Source organism: Arachis hypogaea, chromosome 11 (genome assembly GCF_003086295.3).
Source record: "Arachis hypogaea cultivar Tifrunner chromosome 11, arahy.Tifrunner.gnm2.J5K5, whole genome shotgun sequence".
NCBI lineage: Eukaryota > Viridiplantae > Streptophyta > Magnoliopsida > Fabales > Fabaceae > Arachis > Arachis hypogaea.
In genome coordinates this window covers 21,458,799-21,474,571 of record NC_092046.1, presented here as the reverse complement: position 1 = coordinate 21,474,571, position 15,773 = coordinate 21,458,799, and the positions used below count along the sequence as shown (strand labels likewise).

At 36.8% G+C, this 15,773-nt stretch overlaps 3 protein-coding genes across 3 annotated transcripts; all 3 read left to right on the top strand.

Annotated features, from left to right (window-relative positions):
- Positions 1-2,141: 2,141 nt before the first annotated feature.
- Positions 2,142-2,534, top strand: LOC114924661 (uncharacterized). The gene has a single exon (XM_029289909.1). The coding sequence runs from the start codon at positions 2,142-2,144 to the stop codon at positions 2,532-2,534; it is 393 nt and encodes a 130-aa protein (XP_029145742.1).
- Positions 2,535-5,270: 2,736 nt separating this feature from the next.
- Positions 5,271-6,137, top strand: LOC112721124 (uncharacterized). The gene has a single exon (XM_025772194.1). The coding sequence runs from the start codon at positions 5,271-5,273 to the stop codon at positions 6,135-6,137; it is 867 nt and encodes a 288-aa protein (XP_025627979.1).
- A 2,058-nt stretch (positions 6,138-8,195) lies between these two features.
- LOC112721123 (uncharacterized mitochondrial protein AtMg00810-like) lies at positions 8,196-9,188 on the top strand. The gene has a single exon (XM_025772193.1). The coding sequence runs from the start codon at positions 8,196-8,198 to the stop codon at positions 9,186-9,188; it is 993 nt and encodes a 330-aa protein (XP_025627978.1).
- The last annotated feature ends 6,585 nt before the right edge of the window (positions 9,189-15,773 follow it).

Below are 15,773 nucleotides of genomic sequence, written 5' to 3'. Positions count from 1 at the left end.
CGAACTGTATGTCGAGTTCGAGCAATCTGCAGCAGACCGAGACATTGAATTGGAAGATTACAACAGTGATATTGAAGAAGAGTTCGAAAGTAACTACGAGGTTGTTGATTCGGGTGTAGACGAAGATCAAGCTGTCGAGGCTATGGTGGCAGATGTGGCGGATGTGGCAAATGCACTAGCAAACCAGCAGCCGTTTGTGGAGCCGAGTTTTATGCGGTCGTTAGATTTGGAGGCTATGCATGCACCGGAGTTTCCTCAATATGTAAATGCAGGTGAGCCATCAATTTAAATTAAGATTTGTTAAAGTATGATTTGTGCATGGGTTTTGAGTTTAGGACAAACAGTAGAGACAACGGTAAATAGGCAGAATATAGCATGTAATAAGTAAGTCTTCTGTTTAATTATGAAGTGAACCTGTTTGCTAAGAAATATAGTATTTTCCTTCATCGTTGGTAAAATTAGACTGGAATGACCGGTTTGACCGGACCGGCCGGTTCAGCTGGACCATTAGGTTAGACTAGTTCGATCGGAACTGCATCTGAGTGAAAACTGGTATATCGGTCCCATGATGAGACCGCACAAGGCAACGAAACGGTCCAACCCGGTTAAATCCGGAGTGAACCGGTTAAAATCGGTCAAACTCCGTAAAATTAACAAAATAATATTGTTGGTATCTGATATTGTTTTAGAATATTTAGATATTTTTGAAATGTTAGTGATAATTTTTTACTACGGTTTATTTTTTATTTACATAGGACCGGGTAAACCGGTTCAACCGGTGACTTGACCGGTTCGATGACCGGATCAGTTTTGAAAACTACGTTTTCCATTGTTCTGTGATTATTAGTTTATTAGATTATTATTTGTGACAACTCTAAAATTTGTGATGTGATTGCAGCAGAGCTTCCCCTTATGCCAGATGGCAAATTTACTGTGGGAATGAAATTCAGTTCTAGGGAGGCAGTAATTAAGGCGATGAAGGAGGCAGTAATTAAGGCGATGAAAGATTATACAATCCGCAGAGGTGTAGATTATCGGGTGCATGAGTCAGAACCAACGACATTCTATGCTAAATGCACCCAGTATGGTGCAGGATGTGATTGGCTGATCAGGGTGAGCAAAATGTCCAGAAAGTTCTGTTGGGAGATAAGGAGGTACAATGGAAGTCACACCTGTACTAGGGCCACCATTTCTCAAGATCATTCGATGCTGGATTTCAACACAGTTGCAGAAGCAATAAAGCCATTGGTAGAAGTTGACCCGTCTATAAGGGTGAAATCAGTGATTGCGGAAGTACAGGCAAAGTTTAACTACACCATAAGTTATCGCAAAGCATGGTTGGCAAAACAGAAGGCAGTGGAGTCAATTTTCGGAGGGTGGGAAGCTTCGTACGAAGCCTTGCCGATATGGTTTGAGGCCATGTGTCACAAGGAGCCATCCGCAGTCATTCAGTTTGAAACGATGCCTGCGTATCAGGGAGATGACTTGGTTCCTAATATTCGTGTACTACACCGAGTCTTCTGGAGTTATTACCCTTGTATTAGAGCATTCAGACATTGCAAGCTAATAGTGCAGGTAGACGGAACTCATTTGTATGGAAAGTACAAGGGTTGTTTGTTGGTTGCAGTCTCACAGGATGGCAACAACAACATCGTGCCAATTGCATTTGCGATAGTTGAGGGAGAGACATCTGAGGCTTGACACTTTTTTCTTAGTAACCTGAGACAGCATATTGTGACACGTGATAGTGTGGGCCTTATCTCCGATCGGCACGATTCCATTAGAGCTGCTATTGCTCGTAGTAACGGAGCTTGGTCTCCTCCAAGAGTATTCCACATGTTCTGCATCAGACACATAGAGTCCAACTTTTTGAGGAAATTCAAGGCTCTGTATCTGCAGAAACTTATCGTCAACATCGGTATGATAGTTATGATTACATTTACTCCTGAACTCAGTTATTATGATGAACCTTTTTTATGGTGGGTCTTTTTTTATTTGACAGGATACTCACGAACAGTTCGCGAGTACAAGACACGTTATCAGCGTTTGCGCGAGCGGGGTGAGGCTTATACCAACTGGTTGGATCGGATTCCGCGTGAGCAGTATGCTTTAGCGTTTGATGGGGGATATCGATGGGTCACATGACAACCAATCTAGTGGAATGCATCAACTCGATTCTGAAAGGGGCTCGCAATCTTCCAGTCACGGCACTTGTTAAGGCAACGTTTTACAGGCTTAATGAATTGTTCACCCGGAAAAGAGCCGAGGCCGAGGCTCGAATTAATGCAGGACATGTGTTCTCTGAGCTTGTAACCTCCAAACTGCATGCGAATCAGCGGGCAGCGGGTAACATCCAAGTTAGTTGCTTTGACCGACAGAATGAGGTATTCGAAGTGCGTGAGTGTCCCAGTGGTGTGGAGTATGCAGTGGACCTCCGTCGACAACGGTGTGACTGTGGTGAATTCCAAGTTGACCGGCTTCCGTGTCGACATGTGTTTGCTTGTTGTGCAAACCAACGACTGGATTTGCTGTAAGGCCGATTCTCACGTTCCCAGTTATGCCACCTAACGTCATGCAATTCGTTAATTTACATTTATCAATTCAATTTAAGATACACTATTTCAAAGTGTTTAGTAATTAATTTTACCTATTTACAATCGGAAAGATTCGAGGATTGCTAGGAATCGGCGCAAGGAATGGTAGACGGATCCAAGCCCAGGCAAGCAAGAGTGTCAGCGGACCATCAATCTCCTTACAGTCGACACGAGTTGCCCTACACAACGCTCTGTACAGGTGTGCCAAGCATGCCGAACCCCAACTGAACTGTATGATCCCGACAAAGTTACGGAGTAATGGCAGAAACTTCTAGTGCACCCCTGCTCCAGACTTATCTCCAAACATAACGGTACCAAACAATAACATTATGTGGCACTTCACGTACCTCTGAATTTGGATATCATCAACCAACACTAACCGATCCTTCAATGCTCGAAACCACGTCAACTTGATGAAACTTCCCCTACAGTCTGCCTGCCTAGGTGCAACACCAAACTGATCCAAGCATTCAGCCTCTAATGCCTCATAACTACTCAGTGTCGGTCCCGTAACTGGCAAACCATTCGTCGGAAGACCAAAAATTAACGCCACATCCTCCAGTGTCACAGCACACTCACCAACCGGAAAATAGAAGGTGTAAGTCTCGGGGTGCCATCTCTCAATCAGAGCATTAACCAATGCCGACTGACATTGGACAACTCCAATCTGTGAAACATGATAAAAGCCGGTGTCCCGTAAAAACCCCTCCACTATTGGATTGTACCGATCCAGCGGTATGTAGTGGTCACATTGCAACATTCTAGATCCCTAAACAAAAACAATAATATTAATAAATTAACAAATTAAACTTAAAAGAATCGAATTTTCATTATCAAACAACCAGTAACTCATAAGAATCAATAAATATAATAATAATAACAATACTTTATACAAATAACTATTATATTATCTACTAATATTCAAATAACTAACTACTCTATTTTATTCTATTCTAACAGCAAACATACAATAATAAATCAATCACTAACCCTTTATTAAATATTTATATTAAACTTATAACATAAATAATTAATTCAATAATTTTTAATTCATAATATTTATTTACGAACGACTAATACAATATTACGTAACTACAAAAAAATTATTTATTATTAACAATTAAACTAATTAACTTATTTAAATTCACACGTACATAACAGAAACTATATTCTATTCTACTGATAATTAAACTATTATGCTACTGCTAGCAGTAATAATTATTATTATTACAATAAGCGAATTTTATAACAATTAATATTAATATTACTTATTCTATTTATTTATCATACATCCAAATTTTTTAATAACCGTATTATTATTAACAATATTATTATTGCAATTATTCTATTAATAACAATAATTAATTTATTATTATAATGTAACATATTTTAACAATATTAATACCCAATAATCTCTAATATTATTTTAATTAAACTCAAATATCTAAAAATTATTACTCCACTAATTCCTAACATTATTACTATAATAAACTATTACTAATCTCTAACATTATAATTATTATTTTAACTAAAATAAAAATTTTTGGAATAAAAACTTACATAATTAGGATGATCAAGATAATTAGCAATGTGGAGTTCTGGACGATTTACATCTTTTATTCTTCTTTTTCTAAGCATAGTTTTTGTGTGGTCCAATTTTTTTTAGCTCAAACCTTCAACAATGGAGTGAACTACCGTGGCTGGGGTGGGGTTTATGGGAGAGGAGAAATGGAACAAAGTAAAAGTGAAAGGGAAAGGGAAAGTGAAACTGGCTTAAGGGAGCTTGTGTGGTTGGAAGTGTTTCATCTTTGCTGGACCAACTTGCATGCGCGACACGTGGCTGGGGGCGCAAATCGGACGGTCCGATTTGTGTACCTGCCCAGCCAGTAATCGGACCGTCCGATTACTGTTCTTCAAAATGGACCGTCCGATTTCTTCGATCTTGGCCGTCACACTCCGGTTATGCACCATGCAGCCCTATAACGTTGTTATACACCACTCCTCCCCAATATTAAAAATAAAAAGTTCACATGATGCTCTTATAAAAATGTTCGACGAAAAAAATAAAAAAATTGATAAAACGAGGAAATAAGAAGTTAATTAACCTTAAATTTATAACTAACATATATGAATACTATACACGCATACTTTGTGTTATGGATACCAAACTTAATTAGTTAGCAATTAATTAGTCATTCTTTCTACTGTATAGCAATTAGCTAGGCTCTTAGCTCACTTGTATATATATATATATATAAATTACTCACTTAGTCAATAAAATCTTTCTTTTCTCTCCATTTCCTTTCCCATTCAATATGGTATCAGATGTAATTCTTCTTCACACTTCCGCACTATTCTCTTCCTTCATTCTTTGATTTTCTCGGGAAAATTTCTCGATTTTCCATTCTTCTTTCTCGCTCTTTCTCGTTTCGGCAAGAACATTCTTTCTCAGTTGATACCTCCTCTTTTTCCCTATTCTTCTACTCATCAATCAGAATGTCTGCGACTTCTGTATCCACAGTTCCTCAGGGAGATTTCAATACTCTTCGATCTCCAGCACTGGCACCGCCCTCGCCGATTCCTGATACGTATCTGCTCTAGTCCGGCGATCACCCAGGGCTCGTGCTTGTTTCACAACCCGTACAAGAAGACAACTACGCTTCTTGGTGTAGATCGATGAGACTTGCGTTGAGTGGAAAATGCAAAATCTGCTTCATCGATGGCTCCCTCCCGAAGCCAGATCCAGTTCTTGACCATGCACTCGTTGAATTGTGGCAGTGCACGAACGACATCGTCACTACGTGGTTGCTGAATGCGATCTCCAAGGATATTACGGCAAGCGTCATCTATGCTGGATCCGCGGTTTTACTCTGGCAAGATTTGGAGACTCGCTTCTCTCAGAGCAACGCACCTAGCATCTTTGAGCTGAAGAGGTCACTCATGTCTCTGACTCAAGGCTCTCTCTTGGTCTCACAGTATTTCACAAAGTTGAAGATACTTTGGGAAGAACTCAACACCTTCAAGCCATTGGTATCTTGTTCCTGTGGTGGCATTAAGCTGATTCAAGCCTTTCTTGATCAAGAATATGTGATGCTGTTCTTTATGGGTCTCAATGAGAAATTGGCAAGTGTTCGAAGCCAGATCCTATTGTCAGATCCACTGCCTCCAATTGGAAAAGTCTTTTCTCTTGTGTTGCAAGAGGAGAAGCAGAGAGCACTCACCTCTCCAAGCCAACATATGGACTTTGCTGTCAAACAGTCTCCAAGACCCACCGCTCCTTCTAGTCCCAAGGTGAAAGGGAGGAAAGATCGTCCACTCTGTGCTCATTGTGGGTTGCTGGGACATACTGAAGACAAATGTTATCGTCTCCATGGATATCCTCCTGGATATTCCCAGAACAAGCCTGTGAATGCCAAATCCCAAGTGCATCATGTTGCCAAGGCCGCTCATGAACAAGAAAGCCAAGATCCATCTCTAACATCCAGCTTTTCACTTATAGCGGCTCAGTACAACCAATTGATGACTCTCTTGCAAACTCAGTAAGCTCTTCAGGACATTAAACCTGAAATTTGTGCAGGTGAAGTATTTTCCTCATGTTATTCGAATCAAATGGCAGAGGTTAGTTCTTGGATAGTTGATTCTGGAGCCACCACTCACATCACTAATTCCTTTAAATTTTTGGAAAATGCCAAACCTCTTACAAATCATTTTGTTGCTTTACCTGACCATACCAAAATTTGTGCCTTAGCTATTGGTAATGTTGTTCTTAATTCTTCTTTGATCCTTTACAATGTCATATTCATTCTCTCTTTCCGAGTTAATTTGATTTCTGTTAGTTCTTTGTTGAAATTGTCTAACTGCACAGTTCTCTTTTTTGACTTAGCCTTCATCATACAGGACAGGACCTCCAAGAAGGTGATTGACAGAGGTGATGAAACTGATGACCTGTTTCTGCTACAATCACCCTTCACAGTTCATACTAGGAGTTCTGTTCATAGCTGTCGATCAGTAACCAATGTTGATAGCACTATTTGGCATGCTCGTTTAGGTCACACTTCAGAAAAAGTCTTTAACAAATTGAGTCATCTTTTGTTCAATAAAACTCTCAAATACAATCATTCTACTTGTGAAGTATGTTCCTTAGCTAAACTCAAGCGTTTGTCTTTTCAATCCAATAATCATTTTTGTAAGAATTCCTTTGATTTGGTTCACTGTGATATTTGGGACCCTTATAGAGCTCCAACTTATAATAACATGAGATATTTTCTTACTATTGTGGATGATTATTCCAGATTCACTTGGACCTTTTTGCTAAAATACAAATCTGATGCTTCTCCCACTTTCATCAATTTCTTTAATATGATTGAAACTCAGTTTAATACTAGGGTAAAGCAGGTGAGATCAGACAATGCTGGTGAATTAATGCTCCTTGATTACCTAAATTCCAAGGGCATGCTTAATCAATTCTCCTGTGTGGAGCGGCCAGAATAAAATGCCGTTGTTGAAAGAAAGCACCAGCATCTACTCAATGTAGACAGAGCATTGTTCTTTCAGTCTAAGGCCCCAATTGCCTTTTGGGGAGATTGTGTCTTGACTGCCACTTTTCTCATCAATCGCTTACCAAGTCCAGCACTTCAACACTGCTCTCCATATGAAAGACTCTTCCTTAAGCAACCTGACTATCAGTCTTTGAGAGTCTTCAGCTGCTTAGCTCATGCGTCCTCTCTTCTATCTCAGAGACACAAGTTCTCCCTGAGAGCAGTGCGTGCAATCTTCATTGGCTATCCTTCTGGTTACAAGGGATACAAGTTGTATGACCCAATGAACAAGAAGATTTTCATCTCCAGAGATGTATCCTTTATCAAAATTGAATTTTTCTTTCGACAATTAACCGATACTTCCAGGCCCATGGTGGACAATTTTCCTGACATAGTTATCCCAGTATCCATCACTGATGCAGTCCCTCTAGCAGCACTTACCAGCCCTCCTTCTGCCCAACCACCATCTCAACCATCTGTGGATATGCTAGTCATTGAACCTACCTCACAACATCAGTCAAATATTCCAAATTCACCAATTAACTTGAGAAAATCATCCAAACAATACAGACCACCATCTTACCTCAAGGATTATCAGTGAAATATTGTCTCTCATGGGACTCTAGATCGGTTTCAACATATCTCACACCATCACTCCCATTTCATAGCTAATGTTGCTGCAATTTCTGAGCCCTCCTTCTTCCATCAAGATGTGAAATACCCTGAGTGGAGGCAGGCTATGGATGAGGAGCTCCAAGCCATGGAGGCCACTAATACTTGGGCTTTAGTTCCTCTTCCACCAGGAAAACACACCATTGGATGTCATTGGGTGTACAAAGTCAAGTGTAAGGTAGATGGCTCACTAGAGCACTATAAGGCCCGTTTGGTTGCAAAGAGCTATACGCAGCAGGCAGGCATTGACTTTAAGGATACCTTCTCTCCCGTGGCCAAACTCACCACTGTCAGGGTTCTCCTTTCTTTGGCAGCCATCAACAATTGGTTTTTATTGTAACTAGATGTGAACAACGCCTTCTTAAATGGTGATTTATTCAAAGAAGTTTATATGGACCTGCCTCTTGGTTACAAGTCGAAGAGCTCTGGACTCGTATGCAAGTTGAACAAGTCCATCTATAGTTTGAGACAAGCCTCAAGAAAATGGTTTTATAAATTCACTTTAGCGCTGCTCACTCACAAGTTCAAACAGTCCAAGCATGATTACTTACTCTTCTCTTATGGTAGTGGCGACAAGATTATTTACTGGCTGGTTTATGTAGATGACATCATACTAGCTAGTCCTTCCAAGGATATGATGCATAAGGTGCAGAAACTGTTAGAGGCCTCCTTCAAATTGAAAATTCTGGGTGATTTGAAGTATTTCTTAGGCTTGGAACTAGCAAAGTCCAGTGATGGAATTATCCTCAGCCAAAGAAAGTACGCCTTAAGCATCTTGGAGGACACTAATTTTACAGATTCCAAGTCTGTTTCTCTGCCTATGGAGGCTAACCTCAGGCTGAGCGACTCCGATGGTGATTTGCTTGCAGACTCCTCCATCTACCGGAGACTAATAGGGAGGTTAATGTACCTCACCATATCCCGTCCGGACATTACTTATGCGGTTTCTACCCTTAGTCAATTCTCGTCTAAGCCTAGAACTACTCACATGAATGCACTTCACCATCTCTTGCGATACTTGAAAGGAACCGTGGGTCAAGGGTTATTATTTTCTGCAAAATCAGAAAAGAGGCTAATTAATTATGCGGATGTAGATTGGGCGGGATGTCCCGACACTAGAAGAAGCGTTTCAGGTTACTGTGTGTTCATTGGGGACTCTCTGATTTTCTGGAGATCAAAGAAACAACAAACGATTTCCCGATCATCTGCTGAATCTGAATACAGAGCTATGGCAGCTGTGGCTGCTGAATTGACTTGGTTGACAGGACTCCTATCTGATTTTCAAATCAAGGCACCATCTTCCATGCTGTTTTGTGACTCTATGTCAGCCATCCACATTGCATCAAACCCACATTTCACGAGAGGACTAAGAATATTGAGGTAGACTGCCATTTCGTTCGAGAGAAAGTTGTGGCAGGATTCATCAAACTGATCCATGTTCGAACTCAGCATCAGCTTGCCGATGTCTTCACGAAGCTGGTAACTCCAACCTATTTCCACAATCTCATCTCCAAGTTTGGCATGATTAACATATACCTGCCAACTTGAGGGGGGAAGTTATGGATACCTAACTTAATTAGTTAGCAATTAATTAGTCATTCTTCCTACTGTATAGCAGTTAGCTAGGCTCTTAGCTTACTTGTGTATATATACCTTATTTGTAATTACTCACTTAGTCAATGAAATCTTTCTTTTCTCTCCATTCCCTTTCACATTCAATACTTTGCTGAGTTGTCGTGTATTTGTGTCAGACACATTTTAAATAGAGTTATGCTACGTGTACACCAAAATCAGCCACCAAAATCAACCACCAGTATAAAATACATGCTGGAATGCAAATACACATTGAAAATAAATTAAACCACACATGTATTTATACACAAATACATTGGTGGCTCATTTTAGTAGCTGATTTTGGTGTACAAATAGCATTTCTCTTTTAAATATGATACTCATCAATACTCGTCCGACACGTGTCTGTCGTGTCTTAATAAAAAAATAAAAAATTCTTTTCCGGACATACTTGGACACACCTAAATACTATAATGTGTCAGCACATACAGCCTTATTCTTAACATATATTTTTAAATAAGTTTAAAAAAGTATATATTTTTATTTATTAAAATAAAAAATATTTTAAATACTTTAATAATTAAAAAGGATATTAAAAATAATTAAAAAAATATTTTATATTTTAATATCAATAAAATATCAAAATATCATTATAATTTGTCTAAAAAAAATTTATATTTTATATATATGTAATGTTTCCGTATCTTATAAAATTTTAAAATTTATGTATCTGCATATCTCGTATCATATCGTATCCCGTGTTCATATCAGTTTCTGTACACAAGAGATTTTAATTTAAAAGTGATTTGACTATTACTTTTTTTTTATTTTATCAATTTTTTTAGTTTTAAAAGAGTTTAATTCAAATTGAAATTGTATGTTAAATTTTTTATTATTTTTTAATATAACATTATTTACAATATTCTTTGAGAGCTTTGGCTTCGTTGGGAAATCAAAACTTGGACCTTCAAAGATCAACTTGGAACACTTGTGTCGCTAGTTTTTTTAGTAATATGTAAGTTTCAAAATTTGTGTTGATGACTTTAGAGAGACGACGCAATTTAAATTACTAATATAAGTATCTACAATACTTATTTTCATGTGAAACTGTAGACCTTTAATGTTAAAATTTGAATATATTTTGTCTTTAGGATTAAGTTTAGGTTATATGTTTATTGTTTTGCTTTTTAATTTGTTACATTTGTAACTACTTTTAATTAGGGTGATAACAAATTTATTTATATATAATAAAGACCAATATAACTCATACTTGAATTCAACCAATTTTTTATTCAAAATGACATTTTAATTTAGTATGAGAGCTTTTCATGGCAAACGCTAAAATTTATATCATATATGGTGACAGTTTGGAAAAACGTCACCGTCTTTTCTAACTATCCATTCCCAAGCACGTAGATAGGTTTGGCAAAAGTTTTGACCACATTATTAAGGACTCTATTGACTTTAACGAAGAATCTTTAGAGACCCTTCCGATTATCCTTCCAAATGCATGCATGTGTTTGGTTCATATACGGGTGAATACATAAATGTAAATACATAAATATTATATATATAAAGAAATATAAAATTTTTATTTTATTTAGTAATTATGTATAAAATAAAATATAAATTATAAATGTCAATATTATTTTTATTTTAAAAAAAAAATTTACTATTACTACCACCATTAAAACTAGAAATAAAAAAAATTATATCTTAACTTTCGTAGCTTAGTATCTCAATAAAATAATAATATACAAATTTTATGTATTTATATATTAATATGTACTACTATATCGTTTTTTATTTTATATATTTAAAAACGAAACATAAAATATGAATGTGAATGTGTTAGGATGTCTCAAAATTTGGTGAATAAACAAACACTGCCATAAGTCTGGAAAGAGTATTGGTCATCTCATGTAGGCTATCACTACAAAATACAAACTGACACATTTATCATCATTTTGTTCGAACACAGCACAAAAATAGTCTAGTTGAAGACTCATATATTTATCTAACCACTAGTTAAGTAAATCTTTTAACCAAAGTACTAAAATTGATCATAAAAATTATAATGCTGACAAATTTGATTATTAAAAAATTAAAATTAATTTGTAATCATAAAAAATAAATTTTAATAGACAAAATTAGTTAAATTTTAAAAAATTATAATTTTTTTTAAATTATTTCTTTAAACTAACCTAACTACCTCTAAATTCAAATTCTAAAAATGAATAATTAATTTAGTTTAGAGAGATAATTTAAAATTTTTTTATAATTTTTTAGAATTTGGCTAATTTTATCTCTCAGAATTCATCTTTCATAATCATGATTTTTTTTAATTCTTTGATAGTTATAATTTTTTTAGTCATTTTTCGTACTTTAGTCAAATTCTTTAAATGGCTCAGTTGATACTTTTGTATTATTAGACTCTGATTCGTAAAACTTTTACTTTTCAAAAATAGTTTACAAAAAAATTACTTTTAAAATATAACTTTTTAAAAGTTGTAGCATCTGTATTTAGTAAATTAAATTAAAAATAGTTTTTAATAAGTACAAGCAACAACAAGTATGTTTGGTAAAATAGCTTTTAAAATTTAAAAATACTATAATAAATATTAATATAAGAACTAAATTTAGATATTAATTGATAATATTAGACTTTTTTAATTTTGATAAGCACAAACTAACTTTAAAAAACTCTCTTCCTTGTGTGCTTTCATAAGTATCCCTAACTTTTAAAAGCTACAAGTATAATTGCATGAACACATGAGCTTTTTTATTTACTAAACGCAAAATGAGATACTTGTTACAAACACAAATTCAAAAAATTTTACCAAACCAAGCCTTACTTTTGCTAAGATCTTAGACCATCTGTTTGCGTTGTCGTCAAGATGTAAATTTAGTCTTTGTATGACAATGTATAGTTTGAGAAAGGGTATTAATATGAGCTAAGATCACTTATTTTTTAAATTAGTTTTGAAAGATTAAACTAGTTATATTAGTCTTTGAAAAATAAAATGTAAGTCAAATTGGTTATTCTTTTAGTTAAATAACAACGTGTCACACTAAATATCACAGGGTATAATGATGTGGTAGGATAATACCACATGTCACAAAATAATTAGTTGACATGTCAGGTCAATGATACATGTGAAAGAGCCTAGTAGCGGAAACAACACAAATATCCAACACAAGAACAATATGGAAGCACTCACAACACAATATGGCAGCAACTATAACAAGCAAATATAGCAAGTAAAGCAATAACAAGAACACACCGAGATTTTAACGTGGAAAATCCTCTCAATGTGAGAGGTAAAAACCACGGGTCATCCAAACCAATGAAATAGCTCCACTATAATCAAATGAGGTACAAGAGAGTCTCAAACAAAGCACAAAAATGTGCATATAACTAGCCAAAACATCAAAGCACCAAAGCTTTCAAATGAGAAGCAAGAAGATGAAATATACCCAAAAAAATAGAGCTGCTGTCGAAGCCAATTTCTCCCTTTGAAGATCTCCAATTAAAATCTCCACCGTTCAGAATAAAGAATAAGATGTGAAAAATCTACCGTCCAAATTTCACATTGATCCAACGGTGAAAGAATGAGAATTTGCCGTTTAAAGATTGCTGCTCTGTGTAAAAACGGGAAACCTAATTTCTCTCTTGCGAAGCCAATTTCTCCCACTGCAGACCTCTAATCAACATCTCCACAAACCGGAATGAAGAACAAGATGATAGAAATAAAAATTTAAAATTTCAAGCCGATCCAACGGTGAACAAATGAGAAACTGTCATTTGAAATTTACTGCTTTGCATAAAAATGGGAATTCTATTTTTCCCTCTTCTCTCTCACTTGGTGGCTATTCTCTCTACCTCACAATGACCCCAAAATCTGATTAGGATTGTGGCACAATGGGTGTAAAGAGACACCCTCAAAATATTGGACTTGGGCCTCACAAAGGAGAGAAAAATCCAACAAATCTCCCCCTTCTCGACTAGGTGGAGGCTCTCGCCATTCCGGCGATCAAACAACATGTCTCAAACTTTTCTCTTGACAATGCTTTTGTCATCATATCAGCACCATTGTCATCAGTGTGAACTTTCTCAAGTTTCAACAACTTAGAATCTAACATATCCCGTATCCAGTGCTACCTAACATCAATATGTTTAGATCTTGCATGAAAAGTATAATTCTTGGCAAGATGAATAGCACTTTGGCTATCACACAACAACACATAATGGTCTTGCTTGAAACCAAGTGCTGCAAGAAACTTCTTCATCCACAACAACTCTTTACATGCTTCAGTTGCTGCAATAAACTCTGCCTCTGTGGTAGAAAGTGCAACACACTTTTGTAGCCTTGACTGCCATGAAATAACTCTCCCTGCAAACTTGACCAAATAATATGAAGTAGACTTTCGAGAATCAATATCTCCTGCCATGTCTGCATCAGTAAAGCCAACTAGCAAAGGCTAAGGTTTCTCACCACCAAAACTCAAACTCAAGTTAGTTGTACCTTTGAGATATCTCATAATCCATTTAACATCATTCCAATGTTCTTTACCAGGATTAGAGAGAAAACGACTCATAGTACCAACCGCATGAGCAATGTCTGGTCTAGTCACACCATAGCATACATCAAGCTTCCAACAGCTGGGGCATAAGGAATTTCATCCATTGCTTGTTTCTCCTCATTAGTGGTTGGACACTGCTTGGTGCTCAACTTAAAATGAGGAGCAAAAGAACTAGCAACACATTTGGCATCATTCATGCCAAACCTTTGAAGCACCTTCTTTATGTACTTCTCTTGTGACAAATAAAGCTTCTTAAAATCCCTATAACGAGTAATAGTCATGCCCAAAATCTGTTTGGCAGGACCAAGTCCTTCATAGTAAAGAACTTGCTCAACTGTTTCTTCAACTCATTAATCCTCAAAGCATTATTGTCCACAATTAAAATATCATCCACATAAAGCAAAAGAATGATAAAATCATCATCAGAAAATTTTTGCACAAATACACAATGATCTGAAGTTGTCTTACGGTAACCATGCTTCCCCATAACAGATTCAAACTTCTTGTACCACTGTCTTGGAGCTTGCTTCAACCTATATAGACTCTTCTTAAGCTTGCACACAAAATCTTCCTTTCCTTTAACAGCAAAGTCCTCCGGTTGCTCCATGTAGATCTCCTTGTCTAAATCACCATGAAGAAAAGCTGTCTTCACATCCATTTGCTCAATCTCCAAATCAAGAGATGCTGCTAATCCAAGCACAGCACGAATGGATGACATCCTCACAACAGGAGAAAAGATCTCCTCATAATCAACACCTTTTCTCTGGCTAAAACCTCTAACAACCAATCTAGCCTTATATCGAGGCTTAGAATTGTGTTCTTCATTCTTGATTCTGAATACCCATTTGTTCTTCAAAACTCGCATACCCTTCAGTAGCTTCACCAACTCATAGGTATCATTCTCAAGCAAGGACTTCATTTCTTCTTGCATAGCTTCAAGCCATTGAGCTTTGCTTTCATCTTCAACAGCCTCTCCAAAGCATTCAGGTTCTCCCCCATCAGTCAACAAAACAAACTCATGTGGAGAATACCTTGACGAAGGCTTCCTCTCTCTTATAGACCTTCTGAGTGCATTTGCAGGAATTTCCAAAGTTGGTTGTTCATCTTGATCATCATCACCAACTTCATCAAGCATTGGATCAGTTATTCCATCTTCACCTGCACTTGTATCATGCTCATTATTTTGAACTTCAACTCTACCATCCTCTACCATAGGCGTAGAGGGAGTAATATCCAAGTCAGAAAAGCCATCACTAGGCTGAACCATTGGCTTCTCCGCATTATCAACATCCTTCAGTGTTTGGTCTTCAACAAAGACAACATCTCTACTCCGAATCACCTTCTTGCTAACAGGATTATAAAACCTGTAACCGAATTCATCCATGCCATAGCCAATAAAAATACATTGCCTAGTCTTTACATCAAGCTTAGATCTCTCATCTTTGGAAATATAAACAAAAGCTTTACATCCAAAGACTTTTAAATGATCATAAGAAACATCTTTACCTAACCATACCTTCTCTAGCACTTCAAATTGCAAGGGAACACATGGTGTCCGATTCAAGACATGAACAACAGTGCTCAAAGCTTCACCCCAAAAGGATTTTACCAATCCAGACTGTGACAATAAGCACCTAACTCTTTCAACCAATGTTCTGTTCATCCTTTCAGCCAAGCCATTCAATTGAGGAGTCTTTGGAGGAGTCTTCTGATGTCTTATACCATGCTCTTTACAATAAGCATCAAATGGACTTGGGTACTCACCACCATTGTCAGTACGAATGCATTTCAACTTCTTTCCAGTTTCTCTTTC

Excerpts from the sequence above, each read along its gene's own strand:
- LOC114924661 (XM_029289909.1), top strand. The coding sequence starts at position 2,142 with ATGACAACCAATCTAGTGGAATGCATCAACTCGATTCTGAAAGGGGCT.
- LOC112721124 (XM_025772194.1), top strand. The coding sequence starts at position 5,271 with ATGAGACTTGCGTTGAGTGGAAAATGCAAAATCTGCTTCATCGATGGC.
- LOC112721123 (XM_025772193.1), top strand. The coding sequence starts at position 8,196 with ATGGACCTGCCTCTTGGTTACAAGTCGAAGAGCTCTGGACTCGTATGC.